Source organism: Salvia miltiorrhiza, chromosome 5 (assembly GCF_028751815.1).
Source record: "Salvia miltiorrhiza cultivar Shanhuang (shh) chromosome 5, IMPLAD_Smil_shh, whole genome shotgun sequence".
In the NCBI taxonomy this organism is placed as follows: domain Eukaryota; kingdom Viridiplantae; phylum Streptophyta; class Magnoliopsida; order Lamiales; family Lamiaceae; genus Salvia; species Salvia miltiorrhiza.
In genome coordinates, this window is record NC_080391.1 from 25,235,532 (window position 1) to 25,259,874 (window position 24,343).

Here is a 24,343-nt window from a genome sequence, read left to right on the forward strand (position 1 = left end):
GCGAAAAACCCTAGTGACTTTTCTCGCTTATTTTTCTTCCGCCGCCTTCATGGATTTCGGCGGCCATCCAACTGGAAAACCGGGCCTTTCATTTCCTACAGTTTCTGCTAACTTTGTTTCTATTCATGCGTCCACTTTGAATAAGCCCCCGGGCTCTGACCATAGCGGTCAAACACTTGACGTCAACCATGTTTAAGGTGATCTGGTGACGAACCCTAACCAGGAGGGTTCTGCTGAGGATGCTTTAAAAGGAACGAATTCCACTGACGCTGGCGATGGAAAATGAGAGAAGTTTAATGTCTCTTATGCTGATGTTACTACCAATCGTGTTCCGAAGCGCCCGGACCTCCCGGCACACAGATTTCTCTCACTCAGACCCTCTTAGGAGGGTGATCACTTCTCCTTCAAAATCCCTAAATAAATCTACACGAAGGAGGTTAATGAGTTTTCTCATGCTTTAACCGGAATATTATTTCTTAAGAAATGAGAGAAATTGCGTCCTGCCATGGTTATCAAGAACGAGCTTCAACATCTTTGGGGAGCCAAAGCGACATGGCAATTGATACCACTGGGAAAAGGATATTACACAATGATGTTTCACAACGCAGAGGACAAACTTCAAGCGAAAAGCAAGCCGATATGGGAGATATTTGGCGGGCACGTTCGGTTGAGAGAATGGACTAAGAATTTTGATCCTTTTAAGGAGCATTCTTCTTTGGCCAACGTTTGGGTCCGGATTCATTACTTGCCTATTGAGTACTGGAACGTGGAGATTCTTGCTGGAATTGGTCGTTTTGTGGGTCACCCTCTCAAAATTGATGGGGCATCTGTTCGTAGAGATTTTGGGCAATACGCTAGGCTTTATATCGAGATTGATTTGGCTAAGTCCCTTCCTACTACTCTTCTTATTGATGTTAATGATATTTCCTTTCACGTGGAATTTTCTTATGAATACATCCCTTTGTATTGCTCTAGTTGTAAAGTCACGGGACATTCCCTTGATAAATGTCGTAAGGGCAAGCACGCTGGCGCTGGCGACATGGAGAGTTTGTAAAATCAACAGGAGAAGCAAGTTGTTGCTAAAGGCCCTCAATGGAAACCGGTGATGCATGAGAATCGTTCTTTGGGTGAAAATTTGGCTTCGAAAGAGTGTTTGGCTGATGGCATGAAGGAGCAGCAGTAATATGCACTGGTTCGTGAATAGCAAGTGATAGAGGGTTCGGTTGTTGATAAATCTCCTTCCATCTTGAGTAATAGATTCAATGTGCTTAATGAGGATAACTCCAATGAGAAGGGTGTTGACGACAACAGATAGATTACCAGTAGGGATGGTTCTCGAAACTCGGCTCCGAGGTCAGATTTCACGGATTCTCCGCTGGCGCATAAAAGCAGTTCTATTTCTCCGAGATCGGGAGAATACTTGGGAAGGCAGAATCATGTTGATTTGGCTTATTTTAATTCTCAGAATTCGTCGAGGCAGACGGTTTCTCTTGGAAGCAGGTCCCTCTCACCGCGGGCGGGAGTTGCGCAAAATTCTTTGGGTAGAAAGAATGAGAACAACAACATACCTTCTCAAGTTCGAGAAGAAGCTTGTTTTTCTGATGTTGTTGTTGAGGCTAGGCTAGGTTTGATGCTGGAAAATCCTCGGGAGATTTCTCCCAAGCGCGACCATGTTGTTGCTGCTTTATAGGAAGTTTTGGTGGAGTCGATTGTGGCCAGCATTAATTTGCAGGGAAGTTCTACGGGGACGGGAACCGGCATGGGCGCTCATGTGCGTGATCCCCCTCGGGCAAAGGAAATCAGTTTGACGTGTTGGCTGGTCTTGATTTAGAGGGTGGTGAGGCAGCGCATTCCATGTCGGGACCAGATTTAGTGAATGCGGGCAGTGGCTTGCAGAATGAAGCTTTGGTGATTGAGAAAGAAGTGGCAGAGCAACAGTCGGGGGTTGGGGCAGAAAGTTTAGAGCAGGTTAATTCTCCGACTCAAAAGGAGGTTGTTGGTGATAAGCAGTCCAATCCTACTCCGGAAGATATGGCTAGTCGTCTAAGTCGGTTAGAAGAGCAGGTCAGTCAGGGAATGCAGTTGCTCTCATAGCCGAAGCGAGGACGTGGCCGCCCAAAGGGCTCGGGAAAGGGCAGGGAGCCTGTGCTTGCAGTTCCAGAAGGTTGCATTAAAAGTCGCCTTAGGAATGCGGAAGAAATGGGTTATAAGCCGAGAGAGTTTGTAGTTGACCTTAGCAATAGTCCCAGCATGCAGGCAATGAATAATGTAGTACATGGGCGTTGGTCGGATGAAATGGATGATTATCCTGATTTTCGATACTGAGATGTTTTATTTTACGATCTCCTTTCGAGTTTCGTGCCCTTAGTCTGCGTCTTTGTGCTTTCAGGGGATTTTTTCTCTTTTCTTTTATAATAAACCTCAATTTAATAAAGTTGTATATACAAATGACACTATAAGATTGAAATTGACACTATAACATTGTAAGGTTGAAATTGACACTATTTGGATATATAAATGACACTATAACATCTAAATTGACATTATAACATTTTAAATGACATTATAAGGTTGAAAATGACACTATGATTGACACTAAAAGATTTCAAATGAGTTCCTCAAAAAAAAAAAAAGATTTCAAATGACACTTTAACATTTTGAATGACATTACAAGATTTCAAATGACACTACTCCGACATACAAATGACACTAAAAGATTTCAATTGACACTTTAACATTTCGAATGACACTACAAGATTTCAAATGACACTTTAACATTTCAAATGACACTACTCCGACATATACATGACACTATAAAATTTTAACATTTGAAACGACACAATAACATTTCAAATGACACTACTCCGACATACAAATGACACTTTGACGTTTCAAATAACACTACTTCGACGTACAAATGACACTAAAAGATTTCAAATGACACTATAAGATTTCAAATGACACTTTAACATTTCCAATAACACTAGTCCAATATACAAATGACACTTTAACATTTCGAATGACACAATAAAATTTGAAATGACACTACAAGATTTCAAACGACACTACTCCGACATACAAATGACACCTTAACATTTCAAATGATACTACAAGATTTCAATTGACACTACAAGATTTCAAATGACACTATAACAATTCAAATGACACTACAAGATTACAAATGACACTATAACATTTCAAATGACACTAATCCGACATACAAATGACACTTTAACATTTCGAATGACACTACTCCGACATACAAATGACACTACAAGATTTCAAGTGACACTTTAACATTTCAAACGACACTACAAGATTTCAAATGACTCTTTAAAATTTCAAATGACATTCGGTTTCAAAAAAATAAATTCAAATGACATTTTCTTCGACATACAAATGACATTACAAGATTTCAAATGACACTTTAACATTTCGAATAACACTACAAGATTTCACATGACACTTTAACATTTAAAATGACGCTACTCGATATACAAATGACACTTTAACATTTTGAATCACACAACTCCGTCATACAAATGACACTACAAAATTTCAAATGACACTATTTTTCTTGATAAATAACACCAACTGCATTAATAAATGATAGTTTATTTACATTACACATGACACTTTTAATATGTCTAAATGGCACTATTTATCTTAGTAAACAACACTTTTTATTTATCTAAATGAACCAGAATTTTGATATATTAATAGTGTCATTTGTATCACAACACTATCCTTAAGTACATTTATTTTAGTTTGAATGAACTTTTTTCGAACTAGAATTTATCTTAGTAAACAACACATAGTGTCAATTCGATATATTAATAGTGTCATTTAACAAGTAGTATCACTATGAAAAATAGTGTCATTATCTATTATTAAAAGTGTCATTTGTATATTTGTATAATGTTATTTATATAAAAATGATAGCTTGTGCAGAAATTTATTTCTGACAAATGAACATACAATGTTCCACTGACTAATGTAGACAATTTTTGACAAATGAACAGTAATGGCGGCAATGTCAGACCAGGGCGGCGGCCGGAATTGAAGAGAACTTGGAGGGTTAGGGCTCGATCCGCCTTCGCTGAAACTGAGAGAGGATTTCAGAGATAGTGAGACATAGACGAATGAAACATCACCGAGGATGAAGGCGACAGCCCTAACTCGCTGGAGAAGGGACGCAGCGGCGGCGACTTCAGAAAGGAGCTAGGGCTCAATTTGTGATTATTGTTTTCTGAATTTGAGGAGAAATACGTAAGGAGTGAGATGAAGGAGAGGAAGGGCCTGAGACGAGGCGCACCTCGCTGGACGAAGCCACGGCGGCTGACGCCTCTAAAGAAAGAAGAGGCGGAGGACTTTAAGCCTGAGAGAGAGGTTAGGGGCGAAGAGAGAGGGAGAGAGAGAAAATAAGAGAGAGAAAGAGAGAGAGCGAGAGAAAGAGAGAGAGAAGCGGTGCTGGCCAAAAAAAGAAGAATTCTTTTTTTTTTTTAATTTACAAAACAGGTCAAAAGACCCATTTCGGAGGCGGGTCAGGGTTTGGGTCGGTGCAACCCAATTTTATCATAAAACTGGTTTAACAGGATACCACCTCTAACTAAATAGTCTAAAGGGTTGATATGTTCAACGTAAAAAATTGAATTGAAAATACAATGGTCGTGCAACTGCGCTTAGTTTTGTAACGTTAGATCGAATGAGACATGCCACATCAATTTCTCAGTGACCCAAAAATTTGAGGAATTAATTTTAAAACAAAATAAAAATAGTAATAACATCATTACAAGATTTTTAAATCATACTTAGATTGAAACATGAGTAAAGTTTTGTACATTAATTAACAATTAGTCCTTTCAGAATTTTCCAATTACAAGGGAGCTTCGATATTCCTTGCTATATTGGTCTAGCGAATTAAACACACAATATTTTAGGTAATTTTGTTTCTAGTCTAGTTCTGACTTCTGAGGTTATATTTGTGAATTTGGAATTTGTGACAGAAAATCATAAGTATATCTAAAAAAGATAAAATATAAAAGAAATAAAATTTCTAGTTGGGACGGTTTCGGAGCGAGGAAATTATGAGTTTTCCTCGTCGCCCAAAAGATTTACTATTAGAGTTCCATCAAATACTTAAGGGTTAAGTACCAAATACCCCTCTATCGATGACGTTCCTATGACGCTCAGGACCCTATACTTAGGATAAGCGTTGTTTGCTACCTCAACGTGGCAAAATCGAAACAATTTCCCCCCTCCCCCGCCACTTAACGAATGCTAACGCCGTTAAGAAAAATCATTTTTTTTAATTTTTAATTCAGGTGGGCGCGGCCCAGCTCTCTCTCCCCTTCGTCCACTATTTCTGCCGCTGCCTTCTCTCTGCCGCCGTCGGTGTGGCTGCCTCCGTCCCCAACTGCTTCTCTTCCCTCAGTTGCCTTCTTCTCCGTCCGTCCGTCCGAATCTCACCAAATTCCTCCATCACCATCGCCGGTCTTCTTCAAGTCATACAGATTCCACCCCCAAAACCTCCAATTTCAGAAGAACTCCATCACCATCGCCGGTTTTTTTAATGCAACACATTGACGCCGCTCGACTCCGACGAACGCGTCCTCGCGCCGCTTGACCTCCCTCGACCCCTGTCCTCTCAGATCTGGGCAGACGCCACCGCCACCGCTCTACCTCGCCTCCAAATACCCACACCCGGTCAGAAAACTCACGGCTGTAAAGGCCATCTCTCTTCCCTCGGCACACACACAACACGACAAGCAACACCAAAATCCGCCGACTCACGGACGCAAGGTCCGCCACCTCTGCTTCCCCAGCGACGAACCTTTCTCGTTGGGATTTGGAGAAGAGCTGACTGGAATTGGGGGTAGGGTAGCAGAGGCGGCGCGAGGGCGCTTTCGCAGGAATGGTGTCTGGGGGTTGGGGACTAGGGTGCTTAAGAGGGAGGCGGCAGCGCCTTTGTCGTCGCCAAGGGAGGAGGCGGTGGCGCCGTCTGATGTGAGTGTGTGTGTGAGTTTCCGATGGGTAGTAGTGTAGTGAGAGAGAAAATCACGTTGGAGTGGGGCCCACCTGAATTAAAAATAAAAAAAAATGATTTTTTTAACGGCATTAGCATCCGTTAAGTGACGGAGAAGAAATTGGTTCGATTTTGCCACGTTGAGGTAGCAAACAGCGCTTATCCTGACTATAGGGTCTTGAGTGCGATTGGGACGTCATCGATAGGAAGGTATTTGGTACTTAGCCCAATAATTAAATTGAAACTTTATCGCAAACAAAAAAAAGAAAAAAACCTATATAGAAACTAGATGGAAGCACATCATGCAACCAAGAGGCCGAGCTTCATAAAATTTTTTTGAGGAAAAAGTCAGTGAGAAAAATTCAACAGAAAAAAGAAGAAGAATACTCATTTATTACAAAGCAAACAACGAAAACGACCAAACAAGACGAGAAGAAAAACAGCGAAGAAACATGAAAGTAAAAACAAAACCGAGAGCTTAAGGGGCCGAGACTAACATGGACCATACTCCAGCTCACCGTAATTTAAGTATGTAAAATAAATGAAACAAAATCTTTAGAAATGGACCCGTGAATCAAAGAGGCCATTTTCATTGACACCACTTCAACTGCAGAAAAAAGCCCACTCTTTCTCTCTTTTAATGTAGTAGTATATATTTTTATATTTTTTATTCCTTTTATTTTAAGAGTTGCAGTGCAGATTATGCAGATGGTATTGATGGAGATTGAATTTCCTGAGAAAGTGACAGCGTCGAAGCTGCTCAGATTTTGTTATGATTGATGATTTGGATAACATATTTGAAAGTTATAAAATTTTCACCAAAAAAATATTCTATTTCATAATAACACGAGTTTTAATAAATTATTTAAGCATTGTAACAAAATAATGATTTTATTTTTATTATAATTTTAAATTAATTAAATTGATTGAGTGGGGGATTCAATAATGATAATATTGATAAATAGAAAATAATATTGAAGATTATAATCAAATGAGTTGTGACGTGGAGTAAAGATTCGCTTTTATTCTAGTTTTTTAAAATTGATTGATTTGATTGAGCGGTGGATTCAATAATGACAATTAATAAATAAGGGATAACATTGAGAGTTAAATTGGTGAAATATTTATTAAAAATAAAATAATGAAATGAGTATATTTTGTGAACAAATTAAAATAGTAAAATATACTCCATCTGTTCCGCGAAGCTTGAGCAAATTTTTTTCGACACGAGTTTTAATAAATTAGTATTTTGTGTGTTAAGTGTGGTAGGTAAAAAAATGAATAAGGGAAAAAACTTTTGACATATAAGGAAAGTGCTTAAACTTCGCGGGACAATTCGAAAATAAATATTGCTCAAGATTCGCTGGATGAAGGGAGTAGTATTTTTTTGTGGAGGAAGGAAACATTTTATATATATGGATTTAAAGTCGGTCATCTTAAAATTGAATTATTTCTGTATATTCATTTTTAAATACTTTGAAATTCACCTAATGTGAAGTTCTGCTAAATATGATTATGCAGGGCAAATGCCTCAAAAATGCTTCAAATATAAGTCTCTTTGTGTGTATCTCTCTCTCTCTCTCTCACGGGTTGTGAGCTTGATGTTAACAACACAAATTGCGGGACAGTAGATTGGGGACCTAGGAAATTTATATACTTGAAAGATGGCCAAAAAACTCTGTTCAATCAAATGTAGGAAGACTACCATTTGTTCATAAGTTGATAGGGATTTGGACTCTTAAAGTTGGCAACACTGGGAGCCGACACTACAGCTGGACTTGTCAAAACTGGCTTGGTCCGACAAACTACTTAATATAACAATAATGTAATTTGAACAAAATATGCTCGAATAGATTATTTTTTTTTTTATTTTTTTTTTTTTTGATCGGGCAAAGTCATGTTAGATGTTAGTAATTAGTTCCCCCATCCACTCCAAGAACCACCTTATCTCTCCATTCACCAAAATCCACCTTATATCTCCAATCTCCAATTCGCTCCCAAGAGGGATCGAACCCGGGTCACTTCACTTAAGTGAGGACCCGGTGGCCAGTGGGCTAAGCCCCCTGGTTTGCTCGAATAGATTATGATTAAATATTTTCATAAATAAATTTATTTAAATTTTTTATTCAAATTTTAGAAAGTTTAGTTAATTTTATTGTTTTATCTATATTTGTAGTTTTTTTTGTAATTTTTAATATTCTTTTTAATTTTTCTATTTTTAAATTATAAAAACTACAAAAAAAAAAACTCCATTCGTCCTACTATTGGGCACGAAAATTAAAAATATGTGTAAATTAGTTAAAAGTGATAAGATTCACACTTTTCGAAGGGTTAATTGTTACTACATTTTATGGAAATGAGACAATTATAATGGGACAAATCCAAAAATAGTAAGTGAGACAACAATAGTGGGACGAATAAAACTAACTAAATCTTTTTTAAATTTGAACCAAAATTTTTAAATAAATAAAATTTTAAAATATTTAACCTTTTTTATTCGAACAAATTTTATCAGAATAGCACTACTCTTAATATAATTATCAATTTTTATCACGAATCATGACTTAATTACTAAAGCATTTTTTTAGACATAAGATACATATTATATCATGAGATTGTATAATACATCGATCAACTAATCAAATAACAATCATGCTATTACAAATTAATAATCAAACAAGTACAACCTAATAAACCAAATAAAATACAATCCAAAAAATAACAATCATGATATTACAAATCAAAAACCAAACAAGTACAACCCATTTTTTTAAGAGAACAAGTACAACCCATTAAACCAAATAAAATACAACCCACACACTATCGGTAGGACTTTAACCAATGCCCTCTTGAAAGAGAATGTCATTTGGTGCCTTAACTTTGTCACTTGGGCTAGACCTCTTCAACATAAAATGCTACTTAATCAATTAAGTTAAAAATTTGAGTTATCATAAAAAACAAAATTGATTATTTATCTTCTTTAATAAGAAAAACTTTTGACTCGAAATAGCATCGTGCCATCGGCTTAGATCGGCCCAAAGTGTTAACTTGGTCTAAACAAATAGGTCAATATGATCTAATATTATTGTGTATAAGTAATTTGTACGCCGAATTAAGATAGTAAAATTGCGACCAAAAGTTTTAATGAACTACACAACATTTTGATTGAAGAAAATCTTAATATAAACCCTGGTTATGAGATCATCCAATTAACTGATTCCTTTGTCTTTAATATCAACCTTGATTCGCTCAGGAACTAGGGTTGAGCAAAATCGAATCGGACCGAAAAAACCGATCGAACCATTTGGTCGGTTCGATTTATGCATTTCTGGGTCGATTTTCAGTTCGATTTGGAAAAGTGAAAACCAACCATTTTTCGGTTCGGTTTTGATTTTCTAGCCATGGTTCGGTCGGGAACCGAACCGAACAGATATATATATATATATATATATTGTTAAATATATAATTTAATATATATAAGAAATAGGGCTGTGCAAAGTGAAACCCTAACAATTTAAAGTGAAACCCGCCCTATACACTGACTTCTTCAGTTCTTCTCACTTCACTCTTTTTCACCCACCACCCACCACCCCCGGCGCCACTTCCCCCCTCGGTCGGCGGCCGCTCAGCGACCAGAAGCATGCCGGCGCTCGGTGACGCAGTAGCAGCACAGCCCGCGCGTTGCAGCAGCATCGTCCGCGCAACACACCCTTCTTTTTCGGTTTTCCCCTCTTCTCCTGACGGTGGCGACCACCTAATCCCACTTTTTACTACTATTTTCAAAAATACAGAACAATTTTTAGTGAATTTGATGTGATTTTACAGTTTTTTTCAGAAAAAGGATAAAAGAACAGTTCAGTTCGGTTACTGATCGAAACCGATCAGTTTTGGTCAATTTTCGGACTTACGGTTCGGTTTGGTCCATCCTCTGCTAAGGTCGGTTCGGTTATGAACCGATGCTCACCCCTATCAGGAAGAAGGGTTGATTATCCAACTTCATACTTGGTGCAACTCAAGCTTGCTGCAGGTCGGATCAGGGCTAACCTTTCAGCTTTGACTGCACTCAAGGTTGACTACATTTCTTTATCCCTGGTTATGCTTTGACCTACTCAAGGTTGACTTTACACTTCATACTATCTTCAGCTATGATCATCTTCATCATATTCGCCTAAGCGTCCCTGACTTCTCAGGTCAGCCTTAAAATTTCAAAGAATTATCTTTGTAATATATATTCATTTATGGATAAGTTAGTGAAATATTCCCTTATTTATGTTTTGGGCTTAGTTGGAATAGGTCCAACGGAGATAACATAATATCATCCACATCAATCATCCCACATTCCGGTGGACATATGATATCAACTGTCTAGCATAATAGAATAATCTTGTCTTCTAGCTCTATTTTGATTTAAGGTTGAACTTTCAGAGCCTTGTGCCAATCATTCATAAGTATTGTATTCCCACGTTATCCTTTGCAATAAACCTGGCAATTTTAATCTAAATTCTTCCACTTTTTCAAAACTTTTCAATTGTCGCATATTCTGAACCATACATTTCTCAACCAGAATTTTGGGATAATCTTAACCTGTTCACCTCGCTTCGACTTCCAGCACTAAGCCCTAAATTTTAATGTCCTTTAAACTATTATATTCTTATTTCATTCCTTGTAAACACTTATTTGTACCACTTTCGTTTTCTCCACCATTGTTAAGCCGTAAAAATTTCGTAAAGTTCTTCTTTTTCCCGCTCTCATTATGACTATTAAACTAATATCACCATTCTCTTTTCTAGTGAGCACTCCCACCAAATATTTTCTCGTCGACCTCACTAGTTCCAATCAAGTACCCATCTTACTTTCCTTTTTTTTGCAACTATGAAGTTTTCTTCCTTCCTTATTCATAACTACCCCTGACGCGCACAGTTGAAGCTATAAAATTTAAGGATGACATGAGTAGCAATACATTACCGCCTTCCATAGCATTAAGAGATTCTTATATTTTTCCATTTCTAATTTGGACATTAAACTCCAATCGGCAAGAATGGAGAAACCAAACCATTTGCCTCGCACCATTATTCCTCTTAGGAAAAATAAATTGAAGTAAGTCTATGACTACATTCTTTCCCCTTTTAATCAGCTGTAATTATTTTCTGATCATTTTTTTTTTCAAATGGCTCATTTGGTTATCTAAAGATCCTTATCATTTGACATCATACTCCACGAGCACGAAGTTTAGGACATCGCTCTTCTTTTCTTTCAGACCCAATTTCTGAATACTCTTTTGTCTAAACTCTTCGAAAAGATTGAGCATCTTGCTTCGGCATTGATGAAATAGTCTAGCATTGTTCCCAATCTACCCCTTAAACCTTAAGTGGCCCTCTCTTTCAGACCTAGCGCTTTCCAACCCCTCAACGACTGTAACTAGGGGTGTAAACAAACCAAGTCGCTCGCGAACTATTCGGAGCTCGGCTCGAAAAAAGCTCGTTCAAGTTCGTTTAGAGAAGCTCGATAAATAAACAAACCAAACTTGAGCTTAGTAGTATTCGGCTCGTTAGCTCGTGAACATGTTCGTCAAGTGATTCAGCTTGAAAAATATAAATTATTAGTATACACAACTTATATTTATCCACTAAAATTAATAATAATTGTATTAAATCTCTAATTAATTTTATTTGTCATAAGAAAATAATTAATATATTTATTATTTTAAATAAATAATTTATTTTTAAAATAAAATAATCAATATTTTGAATATAAATATAAATTTAGAAAGTTCGTATAGGCTCGATTAGGCTCGTGAGCTGCTCGCGAGCCTCAAAGTATTCGGTAAGTAAAGTTCGGGATTCGATTCGATACTAAACAAACCAAACTTGATCACACCACTATTCGGTTCGGCTCGATTCGATTACACCCCTAACTGTAACACTATCTAACCTTTTGGTCTCAAAGGCTTTACAGATAGTAATGCAACATTGGCGGTCAGCGGGCTCTTCTCTCAGTTCCCCACTAATTCCATTGGTATTACAGGGCTGACATACTAGCATTATGACTTAAAGATTGAATTCAATTATGCAATATATTTAGGCCTTAGTTTTTAATTGAGAATCAAAAACCCATTTACTTAGAAAAACATCCCTAACCCCATTTAAATGGTCAAATTAGATATTTTAACCATTACTTATAATTAAGATTAATTATGCATAATTAAAATTTTAAAGATTGAATGACATGAATGAAGCCACGTGTTTACTCTCTATTCCTTCTTCATTTCTTTAACAAGGTATCCCTCATTCATAAAAACCTTTACCCCAATGCAGAAAATCTAGATGATAAAGATCTCTTTCTCAATTCCCTCACCTCAATGTAGAAAATCCAGCCGGTAAAAGATCTCTTTCTCAATTCCCCAATCTTTCATTTACTGTATTTTTCCTCATCAAACTTACTCTCCTTTATTGAATTTTTTCTCATCAAAGTTATTTTCATATGCAATATATAACATCACAGTAAGGGGATGTTTGATACATCAGATAAGGGCATGATAGACAATTGTAGACAATTAAAATTATCGACGAATTAAATCGTGCCATGTGTAAATTCATGGATTAAATATTTAATTATATTTTCTATTTTATTAAATAGGATTTTATTCCTAAATTAAATAGATATATAATTAATATTTAATATAAATGAATTAATAGGCTCATGGACACCTAAAGCCCTAAGGCCCATGCATGGAGGCCCAAAGCCCATAAAGCCCATGAGGCCCACCTCCTACATCTATAAATAGGGGTGTTGGGTATGCTCACAAGACATAAGTTGGAGTGGAGGAGAATTGGAGAGCTAGAAGAATTCTACCAAGTGTAGTCTTGCAAGAATTCAAGATCTTCAAAGCTTCAAGAGTTCAGGAATTCAAGATCTTCAAAACTTCAAGAGTTCGAGAATTAAAGATATTCAAAGCTTCAAGTGATCAAGCATTCAAATCTTCAAGTGATCAAACCTTCAAATCTTCAAGTGATCAAGATCTTCAAATCTTCAAGTGATCAAACATTCAAATCTCCAAGTGATCAAGTATTCAAATCTTCAAGTGTTCAAGCATTTTCAAGATCTTCAAGGCAACATTCAAGCATTCTTCAAATCTTCAAGATCGAAAGCTTCAAGACGTTCTTATAAAATTCTAAGGACGTTCTTCTCCAAATCAAATCAAATTCGACGTTCAATACAAAATCATGGCTTGAAGCCCTTTGGATTTATCGTCATCAAATCAAATGTTCCAAGAACCTTCGAGATCGTTCAAGAATCAAATGGAAAAAGAGAATAAGAGGATAACTAGAGATTGCAACCCGCAAAACTCTATCAAATTCTATCAAATTATCTTTGTAACGTGTTTTGTATTTTATCAAATTGAAATACAAAAATTTGTGTTTACAACAACATATCCACCTTATACCTTGTGTTTGGTATCCATGATGTATATTCAGCAGGCCCGAGATAATACACAAGCTCGCTCTAAAAATACTGTTCACCTTCTCAAAAGCAATTAGCCGAGAATCCTTAGATACACAACCCACTGGTGAACTGTACTCTCGATTTCAAAATTACCAGACCATAATATCATTTTTGAATAATGTCAAATCGAGCGTGTGCCCTCATTTTTACCCAAAAATATCTAAAGAACACAAAACTTGCCGCTGATATCGACCCTATTTCATGGATGAATCTCCATCGTAGATCTCTGCTGGAAAGTTGTGAAAGGTTGAGAAGGAACAATCCATCTAGATCCATAGTTAAAACACATAGATATCTTGAAGAATATTTCCAAGTTCAGTTTAATTCCACCCAAAATAATTCACAAATTTATAAATTCAATCTATTTAATTTCTTTATATATATTGCACATTAATTAAATTTCATTATGTAAATATGTGAATTATTTTATATAATTAGCATTTATTGCGAATTTTAATTAAAAGTCTTTATTAGGCTTTTAATTAAATTTGTATTGGGCTTTAACAAAATATATATTTGGGCCTTTGTTTTTAGTTGTAGGGCGGTTCTATTCATAGCCCCCATTTTATTCCTCACAGCCTCTTTCTTAAAATAACAATAATAATTAATTAGGAATTTACTATTTTACCCTATCTTCTATAGCCCCAAATTAAATTAAATTTTAAATTAATTCGTTATTTACTGCTATCTTAATATTGTGTATCATAGCCCCCATTCATCACCACCGATCAATCGCTCGGTCAGGCCTTCTCTCAATTCGGCAAAGTCATCGAATCGAAGATTGTCAACGATCGAGAGACCGGTAGATCGAGAGGATTCGGTTTCGCGACATTCAAGAATGAGCAATCCATGAGGGATGCGATCGAGGGGATGAACGGACAGGAATTGGACTGCCGTAATATCACCGTCAACGAGTCTCAGTCTCGCGGAAGCAGCGATGGAGGTTTCTGTGGCCCACGCCGCGAGGGTGGCGGGGGCGGTGGTGGTGGTTACGGGCACTGCGAGGGCGGTGGCGGTGGCGGAGGATATGGTCGTTGTGCTATGATTGTAAGATTTTAATCTCCCCCCTTCTTTTATTTTCAAAGCAAATTATGTGTGCTTCTGCTGTTAGTGAAGCAAATTAATGCACTCAAGCAATAATTGTAAGTCAATTGAATTTTCCTTTTTATGCCTTTGTCAGTCGATCGATGTATTTGATAGTGAAGTTGGATTTTCAATTATGACTACAGGTAACAAGGAGCAGTTTTCTGTGTTTTCTACACTGTGGGATTTGATTTTCCATCCGTTCTAGCATTTCTTAATGATGTTTAGTTTGTCTAGTGTTCAGATGTGTAATCTGTGTTTGGCCTCTCTAGTGATGGACTGGAAAAGAACAATCTGACCTTGATTTTTTGTTTTTATTGAAAGTTTGGGACCTTCATTTCAAATGTTGTGATGGACTTTTTTATTTGTTTGTTGGTATGGAGGTTTCTGAAGAGACTTCGTTGAATGGAGCCGAGGAAATACATGTCGTCACAAGTGCTCTTAATCAGACTAAAGCAAAGCAACTGAAAACCCAAAAATATCTTCATCCAATATTTTCATCGTAGAATTCTAAAGTTTCAAAATAATCGAACTTGATGTTTGCAGGGGGCTATACGATTTTCTTCAGAGTTTATATATAGGGGCTATAAAAATATTTTCAGATTAGGCTATACATGTTTATTCTTTTAAATTTATTTAAAATTAGTTTAATTTAGAGGCTATAAAATATAGGGTAGAATAGTAAATTTCTAATTAATTATCACAAATATTTAAAAACAGGAGCTATAAGGAGTAAAACGGGGCTATGAATAGAATCACCCTTAGTTGTAAATCAAAAACCCATTTATTTGGAAAAAACATCCATAAGCCCATTTAGATGGTTAAATTAGAAATTTTAATCATTACTAATAATTAAGATTAATTAAGCACAATTAAAATTTTAAAGATTGAATGGCATGAATGAAGCCACGTGTTTACTCCCTAGTCCTTCTTCCTTTCTTTTACAAGGCAACAAAACCTTATCTGAATGCAGAAAATCTAGGCGATAAAGATCTCTTTCTGAATTGCCTTGCCTCAAATTCAATGCAGAAAATCCAGTCGGTAAAAGATCTGTTTCTCAATTCCCTAATCTCTTCTTTACTGTATTTTTCCTCATCAAAGTTACTCTCTCCTTTACTTCATTTGATTTCTCCTCATCAAAGGTATTTTCATATGCAGTATAACATCACAGCAAGTCTTCCTCTTCATAAATCCAAAGGGGTAAGAACTGACCCTTGATTTCGATTTTGTTTTCTGAATTCTCACAGCAACAAAACAAACCAAGTACAAGAGCATATACAGATTCTTGCGTAATTGCCATATGCATCTAGTAAAAGAAACGAGAGTCTCGATCCACACTACCTTACTTTTACAAAGCATGCAAATGATCCACACCATATGAATGTTTGAGTTAATGAATTTGCTCTATTAACAAAGTAGAGTACAAGGAATACTTATATCTAAAACAGAGGGGATGTACAATGTGTGAACTTTTGGCTGAGTCGTGTTGTTTATGTTCGTCCACGGCTGTCCTTCGCCGATGAGGGAGGTGGCGGCGGCAGCGGTGGCGTGAGGGAAGAGAGAAGAAAATGGGTCAATTAAGAGCTTGGGCCTTGTCTTTTATTTACCAAGTTGGGCCTTTGCTGTTTCATTAAACTTAGGCTTAATTAGCTTAATAAAAATGGACTGCTAATTAATTTGTTAATTAGTATTTCCATCCGTGCATCATGTGCACGACGAATATCAAAACCAAACGAAATATTTAAATAAATAAATACAGATATTAAATAAAATTAAAATATATTTTAAAATAAAATAAAATAAAATTATTCACATCAATTATTCAATAAAATTCTGTATTTAATAACATAAAAATTTTTAACTTCATATAAAATGTAATGATAATTATAGTTATTAAATAATTTTAAATTATTTAATAATGGAAATTAGCATTACACATTATTTGTATAGAGTATTACGTATCATAATAAATAAATAAATATTTTCACACACAAATACAAATAAAAATTGTGAAATTTTAATGAAAAGAGAGAAAATAAATATTTAAAAATTTTATAATTTATTTATTTCAAATTCATTTTTTATAATTTTTATGCTATATTTAAGATCTTATCACGAACTTAAATTCAAAATATATATTGAATATTTTTAAAAAAATTAAATTTGACGAAATTTAGTAAAGAATTAAAATTATAAAGAAAAAGAGAAAAGGGAGAAAATTAGTGGGAGGAGAGAGAGGGAAAAAAAAAAAAGACAAAACTCATGTTTATATCATATAGATTTACATTGGGCTGCATTATTTTCGTTGTTAATGGGCTTGTCTGCATTTAATTTTTTAATTGAACTAAAGATTTAAGCTCAAGTTTATGATTAATTGCTTAGTCTCTAAATTGAATTTAATTAATTATTTTAGTAATATGATTGTATATTGAATATTATTATGTTCATATATTAGTGTAATTATAATTTAATGCATGAAATAAATTGCATTATGTATTTTTACAAATAAAAGTATTTATGATTAAATAATTGATTTTCATCTATAAATTCAATTATAAAAAAAAAAAGTTGTATGAATATTGTGGTGTCCTTAGCTAAGAATTTTGATTTTCAATAATTATAATTTGGAAATCCAAGTGTAATGATTCAAGAATTAATAACTTTTAGACTTTGACTTAAGACTAGTGTCACGATACTTATTAAAAATAGGGCAAAGGTGCAGATTGCCCCCTGAACTACACCCCCTAGAGCTTTTAGCCCCCCATTCTCGGTCAAGGCGCGTTGACCTCCCCAAAGTCTCGGAACAAGGGTGCAGATTGCCCCCTGCGTTAAACGGCTGTTACACGCCGTTAACTTAATTTTTTTTTAATTTTCTAGTGGGCTCCATCCCCAACCAGCAGCAGAACTACCAATACGACGCCGAGTCCGTCCGCCGCGCCACCTGCCTCCGCCGCATCTTCGCTTTCGTGATCGGCCTCATCGTCATCTTCGGCACAGTCACCTTCATCGTCTGGCTCATCCTCCGCCCCCAGCTCCCCGAGTTTCGAGTCGACTCCTTGTCTATCTCCAATTTCACGCTCGACAACGACTTGCTCATCTCCTTCACCTCTGAGATCAAGCTGACCGCCAAAAACCTTAACAAGAAGATGAAGCTCGGCTACGATCACATTGAGACCGCGATTTACTACCAATCGTATTCCCTCTCCGAGACCACCGTCGCGCCCTTCTATCAAGGCACGAAGAAAGAGACCTCTCTGACGGCGAGATTCGCTGCGGCGGGGAGTTTTCTGGAGAAGGTGGCGGTGGACGATGGCGAGAGGGGGAAGAATGATAATGTGAATTTCAATTTGAGGATGCTTTCTAGGGTTAGGTTTGAGGCCAAGGTGTGGAGGACTCGAAGGAGGTTTCTGAAGGTGTTATGTGGGGATCTAGTTCTTGGACTGCTGACTAGTGGGAGATCGGGGGTGTTAACCGGCGGACCGAGGCAGTGCCGCGTCGAGGCCTTCCCTCTCTCACTCAATCATCAAAATCGATTCCCCTCCCCATTCTCTCCACTCTCATCGCTCATCTCTCTCTGTTTCTCACCGCTCTCTCTCTCTCTTTCTCTCCGCCATTGCTCACTTCTCCGACGAGAATTGCCAACCGTCGTACCCTTCACATCCCTCCGCTCTCGCCACCGCCTCCCATTTGTCCTCCCTCTCTCTCTCTCTCGCATCTCCGATAGCAGACGGCCAAGGATGGAGCGCCTCCCCCGCTACTAGCCTCCCCCTCATCCCTCTCTCGCGTTTCCGGCAGCGGACGGCCAAGAAGGAGCCGCCGCTGCAGATCTGCTCCAGTCCGTTCTGTTGCTGGTTGGGGGTGGAGCCCACTAGAAATTTTAAAAAAATATTAAGTGAACAGCGTTAAAATGCCCGTTTCACCCTACGACCTAATTGCACCCTTCTTCCGAGACTTTGGGAAGGTCAACGCGTCTTGACCGAGAATGGGGGGCTAAAAGCTCTAGGGGGGTGTAGTTCAGGGGGGAATCTGCACCTTCGCCCTTAAAAATATAATTCCTTGTAGGCTTTATTGATAAAAGGGACTAGCGCAGCTTTTCCAAAAATAAATTTCCATGATCACTTTCGTCAGGCTTTATCCTATCGAGGTGAGCTTCCTTTACAAAAATATTATTGAGCTATATATGCTATAAATGTTTCAATAAAATGCAAATGTGTTTATCCAATAAAATATTTTTTATGTACTCTAATATGTTAAAAGCTAGTAATGTATCGATCAACTTTCACTTTTGAGCCACGTTAGTGACTCGATGAGTTGATCTCCATTGTGTGCTAACAATTAATAAGGTGTTATAAGTGTGCTTTTGTCACGACCGGACTTAATTAAGGATAATTAAACCGGGAAACCATGACTAAGGGAGGGAGATAAGAAGCGGGAGTAGAAAAGGGGAGTGAATAAATAGAGAATGATCGTGCATTTTCATTGATAACGAAGGAAACATATATATATATATATATATATATATATATATATAGGGTGGGGTTAACATAGAAACCCCCCTTAAGATGAAAACTAAGAACCAATAATAACCTTTGATTAGAAGAAAATAAAGGGTTGAGATTTATCCTTCAATTTATGCACGGTTCCTTTCATTTTAAATTATAGAGAATTTAAAAGGGTAGAATTGTGAAAGGAAAAATGAATTAATAACTATCCCTAAAATCACGTTCCTGAATTAACTTCTCCAATTTCACTTTCTAGGGTTAGAAAAAAAGGCATCATCTTTGCACAAAGCGTCGACTGCTCATCTGTGCAAAATTGTGAGTCGCGATTTTGAGGCAGTGGCGACAATTCCAGTGGACGGCGGTGAGTAAGCGGAGATTTCAGGCAGCGACAGATTCACGAAATCTTCAAGACAGTCATCGGCAACAGCTTATCAGAATCCAGCGGCTGGTATGTCTCTCACTCTTTTTTTGCAATTATTGTTAATCTTATGTGTGAAATGGTCTCTATTTTGGCTCTATTTCACTTGTAAATCATGATATTGTGATACAATAGATAATTGGTAGTGTTATGATTGAGGATTTGGGTATGCGCGGGGCCTTAAGGTTTCGTACAAGTTTTGGGAATTTTGCTGTGCAACTAGGATGTAGTTTGCTGTGCAAATTAGTTTTGTTCAACTTGATTATTAGATTTTGCTCCAAGCATACAATTGATGTGCGTGTGTGGGTAAACAATTGATTAGTGCAACAATAATTCATGATGCACTGATGCACAGATAATTATGTAGCATCTAAGGATTTTTCATTCACTAATGAGAAAATTGCACAGATATGTTGTTGCACAAATTGCACAGATATGTTTGTAGCATTGTTGCACGGTCATAATATGTGTGTTGCACAAAATGCATAGATAATTAAGTTGCACAGTTGTAATTTGTTGTTGCACAGATATGTTTGTTGTTTTAATTATGAAAGCTCTTCTTTAACTGAAACAACGTTTTCGTAAACATGGCCATACAACGGATATATGAATCGCGTAAAGCAAGCAATTGGTTCTGAAATTGCATGAGTCAGTGTATTGTGTTGCATAGGTGAAAATATAAATGCATAGATATGCTTTTAGAGTTACATAGCATAAGAGTTGATAATGCTTTTGTTGTTGCACAGTTCAATATGCCTCGCATAAAGCAAGCATATGCTAAAATGGTTAATCGGGGGCGTCCAGATTGCATTTTCTGATGTATTTAGTTGCACACATGGAGGTTTTTGTGAAAGTAAAATTCTTGTTGCATTTCTGGTGCTTACAACTTGCACGAAATTTTGTGTGTTGAGTTGTTGATTGAAATTATTTATTAGTTGCACAGTTGAAGCTAATTTTGTTGACTATATATAACCGTCTTATAAACATGGCCAAAAAGCAGATATATACCTCGCGTGAAACAAGCTGTTGCAAAACTGGACAATTGAGGACGCAAGAGATGAAGTTATTGGAGCAGAAGGTATAAAATATAAATAAACTGTTATCTACCATTTTTTTATGTTTGGCCAATTAATATTATATGCTTTATGTGGTACAGTTAATACGACGAAAATAATGTTTGTCAACATTTCTATAATGTTTGTGCAATTAGTATTATATGTTTTTAAGTCGTTTCCTCCTCCAAAAATATAGAATTACAGGCGATTCTTCTCCACCCAAATCGGCGAAGCTTCATACGTGCGGCGTAAAAGACACCATTTTTCTGAAGAAATCGCCATCTGACGGCGATGTCGAAGATCTGAGTCAACAGTGCTATAATTTCTGGTGAATAAAGGTGTTAGAGCAACGATTACCAGTGAGGGAGATGTTTGTTCAAAGCTTTCCAGTGTATATCGGGGTTCGAATGACAATTTTCAAGATGTGTTACTGATGTGCAATTATAAATTAGAATTGAAAGTTACGTTAGCTTTATCAGTTAATTTATACATTTTTGAATGAATCCCAAATGAAGATGCTTTTTTGAAGGAAGTCATTTTTTTTTTCATTCTGATTATATTGAACCATCTCCTCGTCTCATCCTGTGCAAATTTTGTTGGACCTACACATATCCTTCTATCTTTATTCTTTTATTTAGCACTTTAAAAAAATTGTTCATAAATTAAATACTCAATGTCTTATTGTGTATTAGCATTTGTGTGACTGTAAATATTGTTTATTTAGCATTTAAATATGATGTTGAATGCATTATTAAATCTGAATCTGTAAAAATTGAAATAAGAAATATGTTACTGCTTGTTCATAGTTGCATTTTGTTTTATTTTAAATTGCACAGAATAATTATTATGAAACCCTAAGTAAAAAATAATATCTATAAGTATGTGCAATTCGATCTTATGGAAAATGCAATAACCAAACCTTACAAAGAAATAAATGAAAACCATAATTAATTTATTCTATGCAACTTGTATTATTATGTTATTCTACAAAATAATAAGTGAAACATCAAACTAAATGTATGTGTGCAACTCGTAAATGGTCATTATGCAATTTCCCAAAATGCAATAATCAAACCTTATGTTATTATCCTTATACAGAGAAATAAACGAAAAATCTAATTGATTTATTCTATGCAACTCGTATTACTATGTTCTGCTATAAAGAATTTTAAGTAAAGCCGCATACTAAAAGTATGTGTGCAACTCGTAAATGGTCATTATGCAATTTACGTTTTCTCCAAAAAATATTATCTTTGAATCTTTTTATTATTTTTTAATTTTAGTTAATCTATAAAAATTAATGCAATAAAATATAAAAAAACCAAAGTTAATATGTAAAATATTGTCTTTGAATCCTTTAATTACTTTATAAATTTTAGTTAATCTATAAAAGAAAATGCAATGAAATATAAAAAAAGAACACAAAGTGACTAAATAATAATAATAATAAAAAATAGAATGTTAATAGAATAATGAAAATATTGAAAATAAATCCCATAATTCTTGCCAACTACTATACTTAAAAATAAATAAAATAACGTTACTATCTGTTATAAAATAGAATCTGCAACTATAAATATCATAAAATGCAAATCATTCCTAAAGTTTTTCGAAAAAAATATTAATATTTTTTTCACTCTTTATACTATTCATGCAACAACAACCACTAAATTGTGCAACTACATACAGTACATTATGCAACAATGCTTAATTTTTTTTTTCGAAAAAAATTAATACTTGTTCCACTCTTTATATTATTAGTGCGACAATAAACACTAAACTGTGCAACAATAAATATGATCTTGTGCATTAACAAAAGTGTAAAAAATAATGAAGTTCAATATTTTATAAAGGCTCGAAATTCCATATTTTTAAATCTTTAAAAGAATAACACTATGATTAAAAACACAAAACTTCTAGGAAAGAGTATGGTCAACGTTTAATAACCGTGGGAGACAATAAATCCCTTAAAACTCTCACAATACCATAACTAAAAATAAGTTAAATTACATTAATATCCTTTAAAGAATAAATAAATGAAAAAACCGATGGTTTCAATAAAAAGTGGAAAAAAACGGTTAACATTGAAACTTAATCTTAACCACAAGATATTTAATATCAAAGGCCAAGATTAGGTTCCTAGTTCTCATTTTAATAGAGGTTTTTATTAGAACCTCTCCCTATATATATATATATATATATATATATATATATATATAGAGGGGGGTTCTAATAAAAACCTCTCTTAAAATGAAAACTAAGAACCTAATCTAAACCATTGAAATTTTAGATCTAGTGGTTTAGATTTGCTTAAATTTAAAACCACCTAATATTGATTAGTTGGTTTCTATTTGGCGAATTTTCATTTTGTAATTAATTTGGAGGATAGTAGTGTCTTTTACAATACTATTAAATAATTAAAAGATGCTTAAACAGTTTTCTAAATCTATACTACACGTATTATCTAATCTTTTTTCAAGTTTAGGGTTTCTTCGTTTTTTACACTTTTTGTTTTTGTTTTTGTTTTTTGTTTTTTTCTCATTCATTTTTCTTCCTAAGTGTTCCATAGTCTTCCATATTTTTAATATCAATTTTGATTGAAGCTAGTTGAAGCAAGTTTTAATATACAATGGGCAACGAAGGTATTTATGAATATTTAGTAATTGTTGTTTTTTGTAGATTAGTTTCTATGATTTAGTTTCGAAATTTATTCCTCATCTTAATTTTTTGTTAGAACTTTTTTTTTATTCATAAAATAGGTAGAAAGTTATATTTATGCAGTTTTAATTATTGTTGTTTCAATTGTTGATTGTAATATATATAAGTTTCATAATTTAATTTTTGACTTGCATAGCACATAAATTTCGCAAGTGCATGGATATGTGTTTATGTTGCACAGCTTTATTTAAGTATAGTTTGTTGCACATTTTTTTATATTCGATGCACAGATGTTGTGGTGCATGTGATTGCACATGTTTGTTTTCTAATTGCATGTATATGTTTGTTGTGGTGCAGTAGCTTCTTCCACTACTTTTTCTTTCCCTTTCTCAATGTTCATGTCATCTCCACTGAAATCATCATCATCAATGCAGAATGCTCCCTTCATTTTACAGACAACGCCCATTCTAGCACTTACAACTCTTAGCTCATTCACTGAAAGATTGGAAAAGTTGCACAAATAAGAATCCTACTTTGAATAATACTTAGTATTCAATTATATATTGTGGGTTAAAGATCTTACGGATTGTGTCTTGAAAAGACGTTTGATCCTTTTCCTTTCCTTTATTTTTCGACAATTTTTCTTGAATATAATCATCGATAATTTTTCTCACGTTAACTGCACAACATAAATTATTTAACATTGCATGCAAAGAAAAATTAAAATTAAATCACAGATGACATAGTTCAAATGTTTTTAATACCTTGTGCGTCATCACGTCCAAATTGCTCATTTCTTGCATCGTCATTTTCATTATTTTTGGAGCTATTCTCATCTATTTAATTACCAAATATAAATGAATATTCTTACAACAAATTAAATTAAAATCAATTAAAATATATAGTCCTTATTATTATACATGTTCCATGCCGTTTAACAATATTTTCAGCAATCTTTTCTGCTAAAATATTGTAGAACTTTTCAAGTCGTTCTAATTAATGAAAATATTCACGATATACCATTCGGACGCCCTTGGTTATCCAAATTAGCAGGTGCTTTCTTTGAAAAGGGCATAATGAGCTATGCAACAAAAAAAGC

At 35.3% G+C, this 24,343-nt stretch overlaps 2 protein-coding genes and 1 long non-coding RNA gene across 5 annotated transcripts in view; all 3 read left to right on the forward strand.

Moving 5' to 3' along the window:
- Positions 1–505: 505 nt before the first annotated feature.
- On the forward strand, positions 506–1,690 carry LOC131025708 (uncharacterized). Its single transcript, XM_057955499.1, has 2 exons — positions 506–1,046; positions 1,359–1,690. Exons 1-2 carry the CDS (start codon positions 506–508, stop codon positions 1,688–1,690), a joined length of 873 nt encoding a protein of 290 aa, XP_057811482.1.
- A 12,509-nt stretch (positions 1,691–14,199) lies between these two features.
- The window catches only part of LOC131024236 (uncharacterized), a 39,341-nt gene continuing 29,197 nt past the window's right edge, over positions 14,200–24,343 (forward strand). The window contains exons 1-5 of one of the 3 annotated variants that reach the window (XM_057953752.1): positions 14,200–14,575; positions 14,709–14,757; positions 15,585–15,652; positions 15,770–15,811; positions 18,674–18,755. In XM_057953752.1, the coding sequence (XP_057809735.1) occupies positions 14,378–14,575; positions 14,709–14,757; positions 15,585–15,652; positions 15,770–15,811; positions 18,674–18,755 (439 nt within the window). In that variant the 5' untranslated portion in view covers positions 14,200–14,377. The remainder of the gene's footprint in view (positions 14,576–14,708; positions 14,758–15,584; positions 15,653–15,769; positions 15,812–18,673; positions 18,756–24,343) is intronic. The other 2 variants (XR_009101699.1, XM_057953751.1) reach the window with 2 other exon arrangements.
- Positions 19,345–21,021, forward strand: LOC131024237 (uncharacterized). The gene is made up of 3 exons (XR_009101700.1): positions 19,345–19,561; positions 20,532–20,609; positions 20,783–21,021. It is a non-coding gene; the product is annotated as an uncharacterized LOC131024237 (long non-coding RNA).

What these genes read in the sequence shown, in the direction of transcription:
- LOC131025708 (XM_057955499.1), top strand. Translation starts at nt 506, where the DNA reads ATGGTTATCAAGAACGAGCTTCAACATCTTTGGGGAGCCAAAGCGACA. An exon ending in TGGCGCTGGCGACATGGAGA is followed by an intron (nt 1,047 to 1,358) that starts GTTTGTAAAATC and finishes CTCCGAGGTCAG; the next exon opens with ATTTCACGGATTCTCCGCTG.